The 16,050-nt window shown below is 49.5% G+C and overlaps 2 protein-coding genes across 6 annotated transcripts; both read left to right on the top strand.

Annotated features, from left to right (window-relative positions):
- Positions 1 to 8: 8 nt before the first annotated feature.
- slc7a10b (solute carrier family 7 member 10b) lies at positions 9 to 9,174 on the top strand. The gene is made up of 11 exons (XM_037450992.2): positions 9 to 305; positions 3,351 to 3,555; positions 4,074 to 4,225; positions 5,712 to 5,837; positions 5,917 to 6,070; positions 6,283 to 6,406; positions 6,806 to 6,909; positions 6,993 to 7,089; positions 7,211 to 7,360; positions 7,874 to 8,051; positions 8,160 to 9,174. Exons 1-11 carry the CDS (start codon positions 158 to 160, stop codon positions 8,255 to 8,257), a joined length of 1,536 nt encoding a protein of 511 aa, XP_037306889.1. The 5' UTR covers positions 9 to 157; the 3' UTR covers positions 8,258 to 9,174.
- Positions 9,171 to 15,789, top strand: dus2 (dihydrouridine synthase 2). 5 transcript variants are annotated; one of them, XM_037450986.2, is made up of 16 exons: positions 9,171 to 10,445; positions 10,756 to 10,924; positions 11,412 to 11,457; positions 11,996 to 12,087; positions 12,163 to 12,206; positions 12,458 to 12,518; positions 12,609 to 12,656; positions 12,821 to 12,886; positions 13,113 to 13,183; positions 13,346 to 13,432; positions 13,726 to 13,894; positions 14,015 to 14,136; positions 14,208 to 14,348; positions 14,466 to 14,553; positions 14,743 to 14,816; positions 14,917 to 15,789. In XM_037450986.2, exons 2-16 carry the CDS (start codon positions 10,802 to 10,804, stop codon positions 15,134 to 15,136), a joined length of 1,452 nt encoding a protein of 483 aa, XP_037306883.2. In that variant the 5' UTR covers positions 9,171 to 10,445; positions 10,756 to 10,801; the 3' UTR covers positions 15,137 to 15,789. The 5 variants fall into 5 exon arrangements, with proteins under 5 accessions (XP_037306883.2, XP_037306887.2, XP_037306888.2 ...); XM_037450990.2 differs by having other exon boundaries at positions 9,171 to 10,435; XM_037450989.2 differs by lacking the exon at positions 9,171 to 10,445 and adding an exon at positions 10,453 to 10,646.
- The last annotated feature ends 261 nt before the right edge of the window (positions 15,790 to 16,050 follow it).

The raw sequence follows: 16,050 nt of genomic DNA on the forward strand, positions 1-16,050 counted from the left end.
TGTTTAACATTCTGCCCTGGACAGCGGCAGGTTGTTGCGCAAGCGCAGCCCATTCAGCCTGCATGAATACGGACTGCAGCACTGGGAGCACTGGGAGCACTGGGACTGGGAGGACACAGTGGACTGGACGGACCGGACCGGACCCGGGCAGGCGGACATGGAGGGACAGAACGGCAGCCGGGCGCACGGCCCCGTGACGGACGGCCAGAAGAGGAGGAAGAAGCAGGAGGACAAGGAGGAGATCCCCGACAGGGTGACTCTGAAGAAGGAGATCGGGCTGCTGAGCGCGTGCGCCATCATCATAGGTGAGGCAAGAAAAAAACACAAGAGAGCTGCTAAATAACAAAGTGTGCGTGCGTTCGTCCGTACGTGTGTGCGTGTGCGTGTGGCTGTGCGTGTGTGCAGGAGCTGATGGATGACATCAGTGTGAGGCTGAAGCTCCTCTCACAAACTCCTCAGGACCTCCATGTTCACCTGAAGGAGAAGTGCTTACGTGGCGATGAAGTGAAGTCCAGCAGCAGTCTGCTGTGAGGCAGAAGAACATTGTCTGCTGGAGCAGAAGGACCAGGTTTAAACACACACAGCATGTGTGCAGGATGCAGGAACGGGGGCCACGTCCTAAAAACTGCTGCTTTCCATCATGCAGTCTCCTTTCAGAGCTTCACCCTTCCAACCTGCACTACGTTTTACACTCCAAGTACTAAGAGGAGCTGTGGATTGGTCTTGAAGCAGGCTCAGATTAGTCCTGATCTTCTCCATCAACTCGTCTCACTTCATCGGACTCCGGTGGCCCCAGATGACAGCCTGCAGAACTGGACCCACTGGAAGGAGGGAGGCCCGGGAGAACCAGGACTGAGAGGGTCAGCCTGTGGGACCCTGCAGTAGAAAGAGAGGTCTCCTAAAGGGACCTCGGTGGGAGGAGACACCACCACCTCGGTCCAGAGGGGGTCCCATCCAAAGGAGAGCTCCTCATTTAGGTTTGTCTATTGACCTCCTGGTCCTCTCTGACCCCCCCAAAGGTCACAGGATTGGGAACGTGGGGATTTAGTTTGATATGTTCAGAAAAAGGTTGAGATGTGGCTTCTGTCCTTTCGTCCTCCATGTCCTTAATGGACACTGTGTTGTACTTGTTGATACCACGAGGGGACATGAGAGTCAGGGAGGGGCCGAGGGGATGAATGGATGAACTGTGGGGTCTGATTAGCTCGGACATCGTCCCGCTGGGGGGTGTGGACCTGTTGTCCAGGTTCACTCTCATGTCACTGCTTGAGGATTTCACAAAGACGCACAGACGTTCACCCTTTGTGACTCCATGATCCTCATAGATGTAACACGAGTTCATCAATATGAGTTCACACACCTTCTCTCGTTGTCCTCATTCTTCTACTCGGCTACTCTACGTTGTTCTTTCAGAGGATGAAGCAAAGAATCATTTCAAATCTGCCTGCAGGGCCTTGGGAGGCCTTTAGCCCCCCCCCCCCCCCCCCCCTCCCTCTGTGAGGTCCGACCTCGGCTTTCAGGTGTGACCTTTTGGCCGACTGGGCTCCCTCTGTCGCCGGATGTTTTCTTCATCACAAGAGAAAGGTCCTGTGTGCAGAGTCGTTTCCTGCCTCCACCTTGAAGAGTTTTAATGCTTCCGGGTTACAAAAGAGTCGTGTTGAGCTTCTGGAGTTACACATTTAGGATCTTTCCTTTCCAGAGCTGTGAGCATGGAAACACATTTGTGTGTGGAGAAAGTAAGAGGAAAGTTGTCATTGACACCCAGTTTGCAAACTCATAAATACTGCAAATGCCCCCCCCCCCCCCCCGCCCCCCCATTAGTGTTTCCTGCCTCCGCGATCGATACCTAACAAATATCTTTACTGCCACTCGATCCGACACTGCACAACACCACCATCTGTTTGTTTTCAATAGTCTCAGGACGCAGAAAGGTGAGTCGCTCACTTCCCTCCTCTGCCCCCCCCCCCCGATCCCCCCGGCTGGGTAATTTATGTTGGGTTATGTAACGCCGGCCTGTGCCACTTGGCTGCTCTCTGCCGTGCTACTGGTAGCGCCGTAGTGTGAATGTGTCGGATGTGCTGGTACTCCACGCTGCATACTGAGGCTCCCGGCCTGAGTGATGGCCTTCACCTCCTTCTCCAACCCGCTCTGCCGTGGAGCCCTTTGTGCTCTAATGGCCCCACAGGGGACAGGGGGGGCGTGGGGATTGTCTCCCAACGGGTCACTGCTGGTTGAATGTTGGACACGCTGCGAGTGATGCACTCCGGCTCCTGTTGAGCTGAAATGTTGATGGTTCTGGGTTCATGTCGATTGTCGTCCTCACCTGCTCTGAGGTTGGTTCAGAAATTGAAAAATACGCAGAGCTAAAGTATTTGTTAGAAGTCACAAGTAGCTGCCACGTCAAATCCAACGAGTCCAACAAGTCAAGACTGTAAATAAGGGGGTGTTATACTGTCCTGTCAATCAGCAAAGCATCCCTTCTTCATGGTCTGTTTGACTCTAAATGGACCATCATTCACTAAATGCACATCATGCTGCATTGAAGAAGACTTGAAACTAGAGACTGAGACCATAAACTCATGTTTACAATGTTTACTGAGGGAATAAATCAAGAGAGAAGTAGAGTCATTTCCTCATAGACGTCTATGGGAGCAGAGGAGTCGCCCCCTGCTGGTCACTACACAGAAGTAGAGTCATTTCCTCATAGACGTCTATGGGAGCAGAGGAGTCGCCCCCTGCTGGTCACTACACAGAAGTAGAGTCATTTCCTCAGACGTCTATGGCAGCAGAGGAGTCGCCCCCTGCTGGTCACTACACAGAAGTAGAGTCATTTCCTCATAGACGTCTATGGGAGCAGAGGAGTCGCCCCCTGCTGGTCACTACACAGAAGTAGAGTCATTTCCTCATAGACGTCTATGGGAGCAGAGGAGTCGCCATAAATACTATAACAGATATAAAATATCCCTGCTGGTCACTACACAGAATGACACTTCAACACATGGAGCTTTGACTTACCTTTAAAGAACCAGAGCAACATTTTGTAGCATATCATGGATTCATTGCTTGATGCTATGGACGATATCTTTATTTGTATAATTTTGTCACATCAATATTTATTTTAGATTTCTCTAATCTGAATTAATTCTGTGCTTACATGCAAAAAACCCAAAACATCGACACAGGAAAGAATAACAACATTGTGTCTCAACCGCTATTTGGCGGATTGCTCAGTTCCTGGACAAGAAGAATCGCCTCGATGCTAACGTGCTAACGCGCTAACGTTGTATCTGGACAAACGCTTGAAGGCAGAGATGATTCACCTCTCGGCTCCTTCTTCCTCCTCTCCTCAGGGAACATCATCGGCTCCGGGATCTTCATCTCTCCAAAGGGGGTCCTGGAGCACTCAGGCTCGGTGGGCCTGGCGCTGGTGGTCTGGGTCCTGGGGGGCTGCATTGCGGCCTTGGGCTCACTGTGCTACGCCGAGCTGGGCGTCACCATCCCCAAGTCGGGGGGGGACTACTCCTACGTCACCGAGATATTCGGCGGTCTGATGGGGTAAGTGAAGCTAACGCTCGGCTAGCGACCGGTTGGGGGGGGGGGTGGGGGGAAGGACCCCTGACATTCCATCAGGAAGTGGTTTGGCGTGTTTTCGTGCGTCCGTGCTGGCCGTAGGAAGTTGTTGTGTTGGTCGTTGGTCTTTAGGTTCATCGTCCCGTCCGGTTCCAGAATACGATAAGCAGGAAAAACCTTGAGGGAAGTCCTCCAAATCCTGCATGAAGGTCCTCCTGGACTCCAGGACGGACTGGATGGAGTCCTCCATAAACACCAGAGCCTCCCCTCTCTGCTTCGCTGTCATTTTGTCTTACAGTTGTGCAGTTAGCCACAGTCTGGGCTCCACTTGTTTCCACATGTATTTTGTTGTTTAATTGGTAATTGAATTGCTTGATTTATTGATTCACTTGTCCACTACAGACCTCCCTTAAAACGGGACACTGATCTGAGGGCCTCTTACAGAAGTAGTAAATATGATCGCTGAACACCTCCCCCTCCGCCCCCCCCCCCCCCTCCTGCAGGTTTCTGCTGCTGTGGAGCGCCGTCCTCATCATGTACCCGACCACGCTGGCCGTCATCGCGCTCACCTTCTCCAGCTACGTCCTGCAGCCCGTCTTCCCCGACTGCGTCCCCCCCTACATGGCCACGCGGATGCTGTCGGCCACCTGCCTCCGTGAGTCCTGAATCCGGGGCCTCCACCCAAGTACTCCACTATGGTACTTTGGTACTTTTGTGCCGAGTGCACTTTGTAGGTCCTTATACATGACTTGAGTATTTGCATTCTATTTTATACTTCTACTTTATTATAGAATAAACTAGGGTTTATCTACTACATCCACATGGAGTGATCTGCATCGTCCATGAAGGATGGTAGTCTGCAGGTGCTGGATCCTGATCGTCCTCTCTGATGCCTTCAGAACTGGCTCCTCAATAATCTGTGTAGGAAATGGAGCAGGAGGCGACCTCTGGTTCATTAAAGTGAAGTTAAAGCTTCATGTGTTAAAGCTGCGTTCTCTCTTCACGCCTCAAACATTTACATGTTCCCAGCAAAGATGGTATGAAACAGAAAAGCTGCATCAGGACTCTGAGGTCCAGAAGGGACAGGAACCCAGGTGCAGGATGCACCAGTCCACATGAGTCCACATGAGTCCACATCAGTCGGCGTGGGATTGCTCTCCTTTGACCCCATCGTTTTTTTCTTAATTCTTGGAGCTGTGAAGCTGAAACGTGAGCTCTGCTCGGCCGTCTTGAGGTTGGCAGGGTGAGGGGTGGTGGGGGGGCATTGAAGGCGGGGGGGGGGGGGGGGGGGGGGGCTCTGCAAAGTTTTGTTTTCTCTCCACAACGGAAGCAGTCCGTTCGGCGGAGCTGACAGCTCGTCTTTGTGTCGGGGGGTGGGGGGCGGGGGCGAGCGGGGCAAAGCCGATGACAATGATGGACGAGGTGGAAGAATCGCGCCCCCGGCCCTCGCTCACCCGTTTCCCACATTCCTGTCTCCCATGGCAACCGGCCGCTGCCGCCCACCGCCGGCAGGACAGCAGCACCGGGGGGCCCCGACGTAGGAGGGGGGGGCCGGAGCACTCTGCACAGTCCTGTGCTCGCTTCTCCTCGCCGAAGCCCTCCGTCGCTCTCGAGGGGACTTTGTCAAAACGACCGCGGATGATGTCATAATGTGGTGACATCATCGGGGTTTCCTCAGTTGGGGTTTTGAGACAAAAATATTGAGAAATCATTAGAAGCTCATAACAGAAAAGCCAGCCTTTTTCAGGATGTTTGAGTTTAATAAAAAGAAGCTGCAAAAGAAGTTAGCATTAGCATTATTGGATATGTAGCATCCAGTGTGTTTGGAGCTTGACTAATAGTAGATTTTAAGGCCTCTCTCCGATCCCATTAAATTATAGTAATCAATGTTAACAACCGACGGGCAGCGTCTCTACGTCCTCCTCAGTCCATATATGGTCACTTCCTGTTCACAATAGAGCTTCCAAATTGTACTCGACCAACAGCTAGCATTTTAGCTTACAGCCCTTAAGCTAATTGGACTTCTGATTTAGCCGTGTCAGGTACCAGACCGTTCTCTGGTGTCTTGTCAGAGCATTTGACTCGAGCTTGAGTCCGTATTTTTGTTCCTGGTCGGCCTGATGTCCTCCTTCTCCGCTCAGTGCTGCTGACCTGGGTGAACTGCTCCAGCGTCCGGATGGCCACCAGGATCCAGGACGTCTTCACGGTGGGGAAGCTGATGGCCCTGGGCCTCATCATCATGGTTGGCCTGGTCCAGATCTGCAACGGTAAAGTCCCTCAGCCTATGAACCTAAAAGCCCCCCAAAGGAGAAAGAAATAACACTCAAAGTATGGCTTACCTTCCAGGGAACTACGAGGCGCTGACCCCCCAGGTGGCCTTCGCCATGGAGAGGACGCCATCGGTGGGTCAGATCGCTCTGGCCTTCCTGCAGGCGTCCTTCGCCTTCAGCGGCTGGAACTTCCTCAACTACGTCACGGAGGAGGTGGTTGAACCCAGAAGGTGAATATTCACGCTCCTCCATCTTCAACATCTTCCCGCCCCTCTTGTTGGTTTGCCCCTCGGTCGAAGGAGATCCACATTTTGGGTTCATATGCTTGTTTCTCCACTTTCTGCTGAAAGTCCCTGATGTTAGTTATTGGGGAGGTTTTGCCGCTGCTTCTTACCACCTTGGTGCATGTTTGTGACCGTATCGCCTGTGCATGGTGTGTCAGGAACCTACCTCGGGCCATCTACATCTCCATTCCATTGGTGACCTTTGTGTACACGCTCACCAACATCGCCTACTTCTCCTCCATGTCGCCCGAGGAGCTGCTGTCCTCCAACGCCGTGGCTGTAGTGAGTAGCGTGTCCTCTCACTCACGCACACGAAGTTGCTTCCTGCATGGGGGGGGGGGGGGCAGCAAGGGGTGGAATGCTACCTGAGAACGTCCATGGCATCCGAAGTACTACAACCAGCATGCACACATTTATATACCATACCGTAGGAAGTATGAGAGTATCAGACAAAAGGAAATCGATACAGATTAAATATAAATGTTTAGAATTTGGGACGGTATCACACGAGTCAGAATGAATGCTACGAATTATTTATTACTAATGAAGTGTCCATTTTTAGGAATTAAACATCGCAGATTACAGATTTGCCTCAGTCAGAACACCTGTAGTGGATGTAGTAGATGAACAACGATAACGATAGTCGTGGTAATCGGACCTCTCTCTGGCTCCGCCCCCCAGACCTTCGGGGAGAAGCTGCTGGGGATGTTCTCCGTCGTCATGCCCATCTCCGTGGCTCTGTCCACCTTCGGGGGGATCAACGGCTACTTGTTCACTTCCTCCAGGTGAGACCCCCCTCCTGCCCCCCTGCCCCCCCCCCGCCCGCTTCTATGCGCGCCTCAGCTGACCGACCCATCCCACCCCCCAGGTTGTGTTTCTCTGGAGCCAGGGAGGGTCACCTGCCCAGCCTGCTGGCCATGATCCACTATAAAAACTGCACCCCTATCCCCGCCCTGCTGGTCTGCGTACGTACAACCCCCCCCTTACATGGTTGTCAAGTGCAACATCAAGACATGTATTGAACATATGAAGTTTTTCATGTGTTTTCCTTCATGTCGGAGCTCTAACATCTCTTTTTCTTTTCAGTGCGCCGCCACCATCGTCATCCTCTGCATCGGAGAGACACACAACCTGATCAACTACGTCTCTTTCATCAACTACCTGTCGTACGGCGTCACCATCGCCGGCCTGCTGTACTACCGCTGGAAGAAGCCCAACCTGTTCCGACCGATCAAGGTACGAATGGGCGACTCCTCTGCTCCCATAGACGTCTATGAGGAAATGACTCTACTTCTGTGTAGTGACCAGCAGGGGGCGACTCCTCTGCTCCCATAGACGTCTATGAGGAAATGACTCTACTTCTGTGTAGTGACCAGCAGGGGGCGACTCCTCTGCTCCCATAGACGTCTATGAGGAAATGACTCTACTTCTGTGTAGTGACCAGCAGGGGGCGGCTCCTCTGCTCCCATAGACGTCTATGAGGAAATGACTCTACTTCTCTCTTGATTTATTCCCTCAGTAAACATTGTAAACATGGGTTCATGGTCTCAGTCTCTAGTTTCAAGTCTTCTTCAATGCAGCATGATGTTCATTCTGCCGACCCAACGACGTCGCCCTCTTGCTGTAGACAGTTTGATTGACAGCTCTCTATTTGCTTACCTTAAAATGTCTCATTCCGAGTCAGGTGGTACGTCACTCCCCCCCTTGGTTTGCTCTGTGGATGAGCCTCAGACCTCCTGTTTCCTGCAGGTGAACCTGCTGGTTCCTGTGTGCTACCTGATGTTCTGGGCGCTGCTGCTGGGTTTCAGTCTTTACTCTGAGCCCGTGGTATGTGGCGTCGGTTTGGTCATCATGCTCACCGGCGTACCCGTCTACTTCCTGGGCGTCCATTGGAAAGAAAAACCAAAGTGCATCTACAAGTTCATTGGTGAGTTTCCAAAAGGAGGGGTCGCTAAAAGAGAGGCCTCTGAGTGCATGTATGTCGTACATATATATCATATCTATCATTGGAAGAATAACCCTGGTTCTCCTGCAGAGAGGATGACCTTCGTGGGCCAGAGGTTGTGTTTCGTGGTCTTTCCTCAGATCGACCCCATCGTGATCGACGATCCTTCAGAACGGACCGACACTTAGTCCGTCAAGTCTTAAGAAAACTTTTCCTCTCAATATGTGAAGATCATTTATTGTTTTGTTCCGTCACATGTAACACTGTAACGGACACTTCTTCCCGGATTTGGGACCTTCCTGTCTGACCTTTGACCCTCTGACACCCTCTGTGGAAACGTCTCTTCATGTTCTTCTCCTTCAACTACTCCGACCTAAAATGACTTTAATTCCCTTTTTGGAGTCCACAGAACTGTGATGGCTCCTCTGAATGTTTGCTCCTCGTCCCCCCCACCTGTCCAAAAGAATTAAGACTGGAGTGAATGCTTGTAGTGCCACTAATATTCACCCATCGTGCACCCTGCTGGAAGCAGAGGTTGGGATTAGAGCTGGAAGGAGGACCAGAGAGGAAGCTGCTTTTAACCTTCTGTGTACTTCCTGCTGGGCGTAGACGACACACTGGCTCCGTCTCCCTGTGGAATCGCCTCCATGGATTTGAGGCCAGACGTCCTCCGGAGACACACGTTGTGATGGAGATGGGGGACAACTTCTCAGAAAGAGCCATGGATTTGGATGCCACTCAAACATCCATCTAGATGACACTGGACTTGGCTTTTACTCCTGAGAATCACAGGTCAAAGGTCACAGGTCGTTATCGTGCCACAAGATGATCTCTGGATCCTGCAGACTGAGGGCTGGTTTTATAGTAAGAAGCATCAAAGTATACTTAAAGTACTCATTATGTAGACTGGCCCATTTCACAATAAAATGCCTCCTATCATCACATTATATTTCTTGATACATTAATGTCACTTTTGTTCGTTATATTTAGGTTATTTGTTTCTTATTTTTTGTGTTTTTAATCTAAATCTGCAAAGTAACCAGAAGCCTTGTGTGTTGAAATGTTGATTGTGATTTTTTTGAATGTTGATTTTTTTATATATATATATATATATACTGTGTACTTGAGGAGCTTGTTGGTTCTTCTTCTCTCTTTGTAAAGAAAAGAAGATGCGCCAAACTTATTTTGCACAAATTCTCTCTGATAAATGATGATATATGATGTATATTATTATGTATGATATATATATATATATTATGACATATTATGATATATTTCCACGTGGTCTGACGCTCTCTCTTATGATGTCATGTGGTATGAAACAATGATGTAATGAAAGTTAACCTCAACGCTAGCCGTTTAGCATCGAATCGCTATTTCATAACTTACTAATCTTACTGTTATCCCCAAACCTGACTCTCTGGTTTCACCAGATCTGATTATAGGTTTACAGATGTTGCATTTGTGAATAATGGTTTGAATGAAAACGTAACCAAGAACACACTAAACTGTGCTGCTGCCAATATTTACTAAATACTTTGTAGCTACTAAACAAGAAATCACAATGAATACAGAAGAGGAAACATTCAAAAGTGGAAGAAGAAATATGTTACAAGTTAAATTTCTGCATTATATAATATTATAATGAATGTACTGCTCCCTTTGAAGCTATTTCATGAACTTACATGCTGCAGTGTAGTTTAATCTTTAATAACATGCCATCATTTACTTTGTTTAAATAATCTGAATCTGTAAAGTAACTGAAGTTATTCAATAAATTCAGTGGAGTAAAAAGTACTACACGTGCCTCCGAGATGAAGTAGTGTAGAAGTACAAGTAGCATCCGATGGAAGTACTCAAACCGAGTACAAGTACCTGCATTGTACGACTGATGATTTGTTATTTTGCTTCACAAGGAAATATATTTTTGTTTTATTTTTAACACTTTATTTGATTTTTGGTCGCGACGGGCGGGTTCCAGGTGGAGTTTAGAGGACCACTTCTCCACCATGAAGGACATTAATAAAGCTGTAAATGACCTTTTAAGAGAAATACTGTGACACCGTGTTGTCTTTGTGAAGCATCCGGCGTTAATGAATCGTCATCATCTTCGTCATCATCTTCGTCATCATCATCGTCATCACGATGTTTTAGAGTAAAATAACTGTAGCGGCTCAATAAATGAGATTCAATCAGACTGTTTGACTTGTTCATGTCGAGGACTTTCCTCCACCTGCTGGACATAAACATGCTCCTCTACGCGTCAGTGGTCTGTGACGTCGCCGTGACGTAACGTCCAAACCGGAAGTCAAAGCAGCACGCCGCGCTGTCCGCACGTCACGGCCAGTGTGGCGAGTGTCTTCAACGTAAGTTCCGGTGAGTGGATCCAGAGCGAAGTTACACGTTGTTAGCATTGGTCCACACACACACACACACACACACACACACAAAAACACGCTAAGCTAACAACGCGCTGTTTCTGGAGCAGCTAATGCTAACAGTAGCGTAGCTCCTTAAGGTTCACTGCGGCACGCGGGCACGTCGTTAATCTCCATTAAATGACAAGAACATGTGAATGTAAGTTTGAGTGAAGTTCTAGAGGTCGAGCGTGTCCTGAAGCACACGTTGTGTCCGCTGTGTCGGGTTTTCCGGGTCAAACACTCTTCGTGTCCCTCAAACCCCGCAGCGTGGCTCGACGCGTCCCGCCCGAGGACCGAGCCTGAGGCTCCACGATGGCCGCAGCAGGCCGGCTGAGCTTCAGCAGCATCACCGCCCTGGCCCCGATGGTCCGGGTGGGGACTCTGCCCATGAGGCTGCTGGCTCTGGACTACGGAGCTGATGTGGTCTACTGCGAGGTGAGGATGGGGGGCCCCGCACCTCCCCACCTGTTTATAGATCAGAGCCATTATGAGTCCAGTTTAAGGTCTACAGTGTGTTAGTGTTTAGTGTGAAGATGTGAAGGCTCTCTGTGGTCCTGATGTCATCACAGAGCTCCTTCCACCATCTAGCAGCAGGACAGCAAAGAGTGGAGATGTAGTCCAGTGTTTTGCTCTCAGTGAGGAACAAGCAGCTTGATGTTGGGATGGAGGGTTTCACCAGGTCCTGGATGGAGACTGGACCCCATCCATTCACAGCATGCTACGTGAGCACCAATGTTTAGAGAACGTAGGAAGGTTGAAGACCAGTGGAGCTGCTGCAGAGGTGGAAAGTTACTGAATAATTTACTTTATTTTTCTGAGACTCTACATCTTAATATATGTTTGAAAGTCCTAATTTTTCGATGCTACGTCATTATGTTCCTCCACAGACATGTGTTATTAATTGTGTTTTTGTTTGTTTCAGGAGTTGATCGACATCAAAATGGCCAAATGTCAGCGAGTGGTAAACGGTGAGAAGAACTTCAGTACAAGTAACAATCCCACAGTTCCTTAAATGTAGTCATTAAAGCAAAGCGCGTTAATGGGGTAAAAACAGCAGTAAATCAATTTATTGGAGGTGTAATGTCAACATTGAGTTTAATAAAATCACCAGCACGGATAATTCATGTTTAAATCAATCTTAAAACTGAGGCTGTAATGTAAGAAGTAATTAAAAGTCAGATTAAAAAATATTGGCATTCAAATATACTGTACCCCCCCGAAGCTTGAACCCAGGGGGCCTCCTGCTTTATTAATGCTTTAAAACACCCTAAGAACTCACGGTGGTTTCATCTTTCCAACGGTCCTTGAACACACCATGTGACGAAAAACAACCAGACCAAGTTTGCAAATGAATTGATTTAAAGATTAATGTCACAAGGAATAATTTCCCCCCAAAATAAACCGTTTAGCATTAAATGATCCCATCAAGGAAATGAGTTTCTCACTTGAGTCATGTGACAACAATCGGAGTCCCTGAATGTTCAACATATGTTGATGGATGTCCAGATGTTCTGCAGACGGTGGACTTCGTGGCTCCAGACGAGCGCGTGATGTTCAGGACCTGCGAGAGGGAGAAGGACCGAGTCGTCTTCCAGATGGTGAGACGGAGACCGCTGCCGTCGGATGAGAGGTCGCCGTCAGATTCTCACCCCCCCCCCCTCTTCTTCCTGCAGGGAACAGCTGACCCGGAGCGAGCGCTGGTGGTGGCCCGTCTCGTGTGAGTCCACCGCTCTGCCCGTTTATTCATTCGTGCAAACGTCATTTCACTTTTTAGGTTCATCGATTTCCGCTTTTCAGTTTGAGTAAAACGAGGCGTTCAATGTCCTCCAAAGACAGAACATGATCATTTGACTTGTATCCATCAAACAATGTGGCCTTTAAAATAGGCCGTCAGTGTGTTTGACGGAGTGAGCCGTTTTGTTACCCATGATGCATTGCTGATCTGGTCAATGACACGGCGTCCCGCAGGGAGCACGACGTGGCTGCTATCGATGTGAACATGGGATGTCCCAAAGAATACTCCACCAAGGTCAGTGCCCTGTCCGAATCCACCTCTGACCTCTTTTGATGACCTCTGACAGAGCCTTTGCCCTCTGGCTGACCTCTGACCTCTTTGCAGGGCGGGATGGGAGCTGCTCTCCTGTCGGATCCTGATAAGATCGAGGCGGTGAGGATGTCGTCTATATCTCTAACTGTATCAAATCTATTAGTAAAATTCTTTTAGGATGTTTTCACACTTTTGTCTCAAATAGTTATCTTCAGAAAACTCTCCCATAAATGGATTATTCCTGACGGTTCACTAAGAACCTTTTGGCTGATGTTCTACTGTAGATCCTCCAGAAGCTGGTGGCTGGAGTCTCCATACCCGTCACGTGTAAAATCCGAATCCTTCCCTCGGTGAGATTTTTATTATTGTTTCTGTTCAGATGAATCCGTTCTTTATTTTATTGTGAAGTCATGAAGCTTTTGATCAAGTTGATTCCAGCCAAACAGGAAGCTTTTTAAAATGACACTTTGAACCAGTTTGAGCTTCTGATTTATCATCTCATTCTTCTTAATAGTGTATTTGTCTCTTTCTTGAACTGCCCCCCCCCCCCCCCACGTGTCCTCTGACTGGTCCCAGTTGGAGGACACACTCAGTCTGGTTCGGAGAATCGAGCAAACGGGCGTCGCTGCGGTCGCTGTCCACGGCAGGTAAACATGTGTTTGTGTGTGTGTGTGTGTGTGTGTGTGTGTGTGTGTATAAATATAATCAAAGGTTCAGAGCAGATATTTTGACACGTAGTTTAGTGTCGTCTTTTCATCGTGCATGTCTTCATGTGTTCATGTGTTCACTTCCTGGTTGATGATCTTCAGGCTGAAGGAGGAGCGACCTCGACACCCGCTGCACCTCGACTTCATCCAAGCCGCCGCAGAAGCCGTGTCCATCCCCGTCATCGCAAAGTGAGCCTCCCCGTCCCCCCTAAGCCCCTCCCTGTCCCCTAAGCCCCTCCCTGTCCCCCCTAAGCCCCTCCCTGTCCCCCCTAAGCCCCTCCCTGTCCCCACTAAGCCCCTCCCCGTCCCCTAAGCCCCTCCCCGTCCCCCCTAAGCCCCTCCCCGTGTCCCCTAAGCCCCTCCCCGTGTCCCCTAAGCCCCTCCTTGTCCCCCCTGCACACACCTGTAGTGAGACGTACACTATGAACATGTACTGTGAGTATGAAGTACACCTGAGATGTTCCAGCACCTTCTCTCCCCAGTGGAGGCTCTCTGGACCTGGTGAAGACCAACGAGGACATCGAGGACTTCCGGAGGACCAGCGGCGCCTCCTCCGTCATGTTGGCTCGAGCTGCCATGTGGAACGCCTCCGTGTTCAGGGCGGCGGGGCCCCTCCCCCTGGAGACCGTCATGGAGGACTACCTCAAACACGTGAGCCCACGGGGGGGGGGGCGTAGAGCCTTCAGCTCCTTCAGTCCACGTTTCCATGACAACGTTGCATATTTAATCAGCCGTTTCATAAGGTCCAACCGGCTGAGTGTGGTTTCTTAGGCGATCCGGTACAACAACCACGCCTTCAACACCAAGTACTGCCTGTGCCAGATGCTGAGGGACAAGGTGGAGTCTCCTCTGGGGAGGCGGGTGCAGGCGGCTCAGACCAGCGCCGACATCAGGTTCTCATCTCCAGATGTGTCGGGGCGCCGCTGTCCAGCCCTCGGCCTCTTTTAACCTTTCCTTTGTCCAGCGAGGCGTTGGGGCTGCAGGAGTTCTACCAGCAGACCCAGGAGCTGCTGCAGGCCAGGAGGGACGCGCTGCACGGCGGGGGGCCGGCGGAGCGCCTGGTGATGGACGGGGACGTCACCACCATGGTGGTCCGGTTTGAGAGGTGAGGAGAACCGTTCATAAAAACATACGTGCACCGTGTCCTTAAACCTTTTATCAGTTTCTCCATGAAGTGCATGTGATGAATGCATGATGGTGATGTCATGGAGTTTGGTTCCAGGCGGGAGTATCCGCCCCACATCACCCCCAAGATGTTCCTGCTGGAGTGGAGCCGCAAGGAGAAGCTGCAGCAGCCGCTCTATGAGACGGTGAGAAGCAAACACGCCCCCCCCCCCCACACGCCCCTTCTCCTGATGGATCCATAACATCTGTTTCTCTGAATTATTAGAAAGTCCGTTAAAATGATGACTGAGAGATTCTCCTTTTTGTTCTCATTCAAACAATAAAACAGTGAAACGTGTTCTTGATTGACAGGAAGTGAGTTGTGATGTTTTCAGGTTCAACGTTCTCAGGATCGATCGTTTCAGTCCATCGTCACCGTGGAGGGAAAAAGATACAGATCGACTCTGTGGTCAGACGCACACACACACTCACACACACACAATCACACTCACTCACACACCTCCTCACCTTCACCCTCTGAAGCCCCTCCCCTTTCTACTGCTTCACAGGGAGAAGTCGAAGAAGTTCGCTGAGCAGGCGGCGGCAGTCGTCTTCCTTCGAGTGCGCGGCGTCCCAGAGGGTCGAATCGGGGAGGAAGACTCGGGCCTGGTGTGCAAGAGGAAGAGGGAGGGGCGGGGCGGCCAGGCCGGGGGGGGGGAGGAGGTGGAGGAGGACGGCAGCAACAACAAGCGGCGTGTGTTCGATGCCCAGCGAGGCGTCTCCGTGTGAACGGGAGCTTCTTTATTTTTATTTTCTTTGCATCAAGAGAAACTTCTCAGTAAAAATGAATTCTGTGGGATTTTTATGGGAAAAAGTTAGTTGGTGGAGGAGCTTCACCTTGTGACCGGGGGGAGGAGCTTCGCCTTGTGACTGGATGAAGGGGGAGGAGCTTCGCCTTGTGATTGGGTGAAGGGGGAGGAGCTTCACCTTGTGACTGGGTGAAGGGGGAGGAGCTTCACCTTGTGACTGGGTGAAGGGGGAGGAGCTTCACCTTGTGACTGGGTGAGGGTGGAGCGACGTCATCACGCACGGCGGCGAGGTGGGCGGCCTAAATACAGTTTTTATTTTATTTATTTTCACGCCTTTATTGCTCACCTCCTTTTTTATTTCAACATAATTTGGGTACCTGCCGAGGTGCAGGTGTGAATGTTCGCCACTGGGAGGCGGAGCTTAATCATTTCACGCCTTCCTGAACTTTGGTGCCTTAGAGAAGGAGTTTTTCCTCATTGGACTCGAGGACTGACATCGATCGAGTTTTTTTCTGTTTTATAAGTTTTACGCTTATAAATCCTCACGTTCGTTTTAAAGGCGAACAGACGGTTTAATTTGATTTTTGGAAGTTAAAAGTCTAAAATACAAACATTAAAACGCATGAAAAAGAACTGTGTGGATTTAAATATATCACCTCATTTTCTCATTATGTCGTATTACTTTAGTAATAAAATGTCTTTTTCATCCTATTTGACAGCTTTAGTTAGTTCAGAAATTGCGTTTTTTTTTTTATGTGATAGTAATCATTAATATGTATTAAATGTTGCCTAATAATTATTTCAGTATTAATTAACCAATATTGTTTAATTAACACCAACTGAAACAGTGTCATCTTTTACATTAATATGAATACATAAGAATATGAAATAGTA

Source organism: Pungitius pungitius, chromosome 6, assembly GCF_949316345.1.
Source record: "Pungitius pungitius chromosome 6, fPunPun2.1, whole genome shotgun sequence".
Taxonomy (NCBI): Eukaryota; Metazoa; Chordata; class Actinopteri; order Perciformes; family Gasterosteidae; genus Pungitius; species Pungitius pungitius.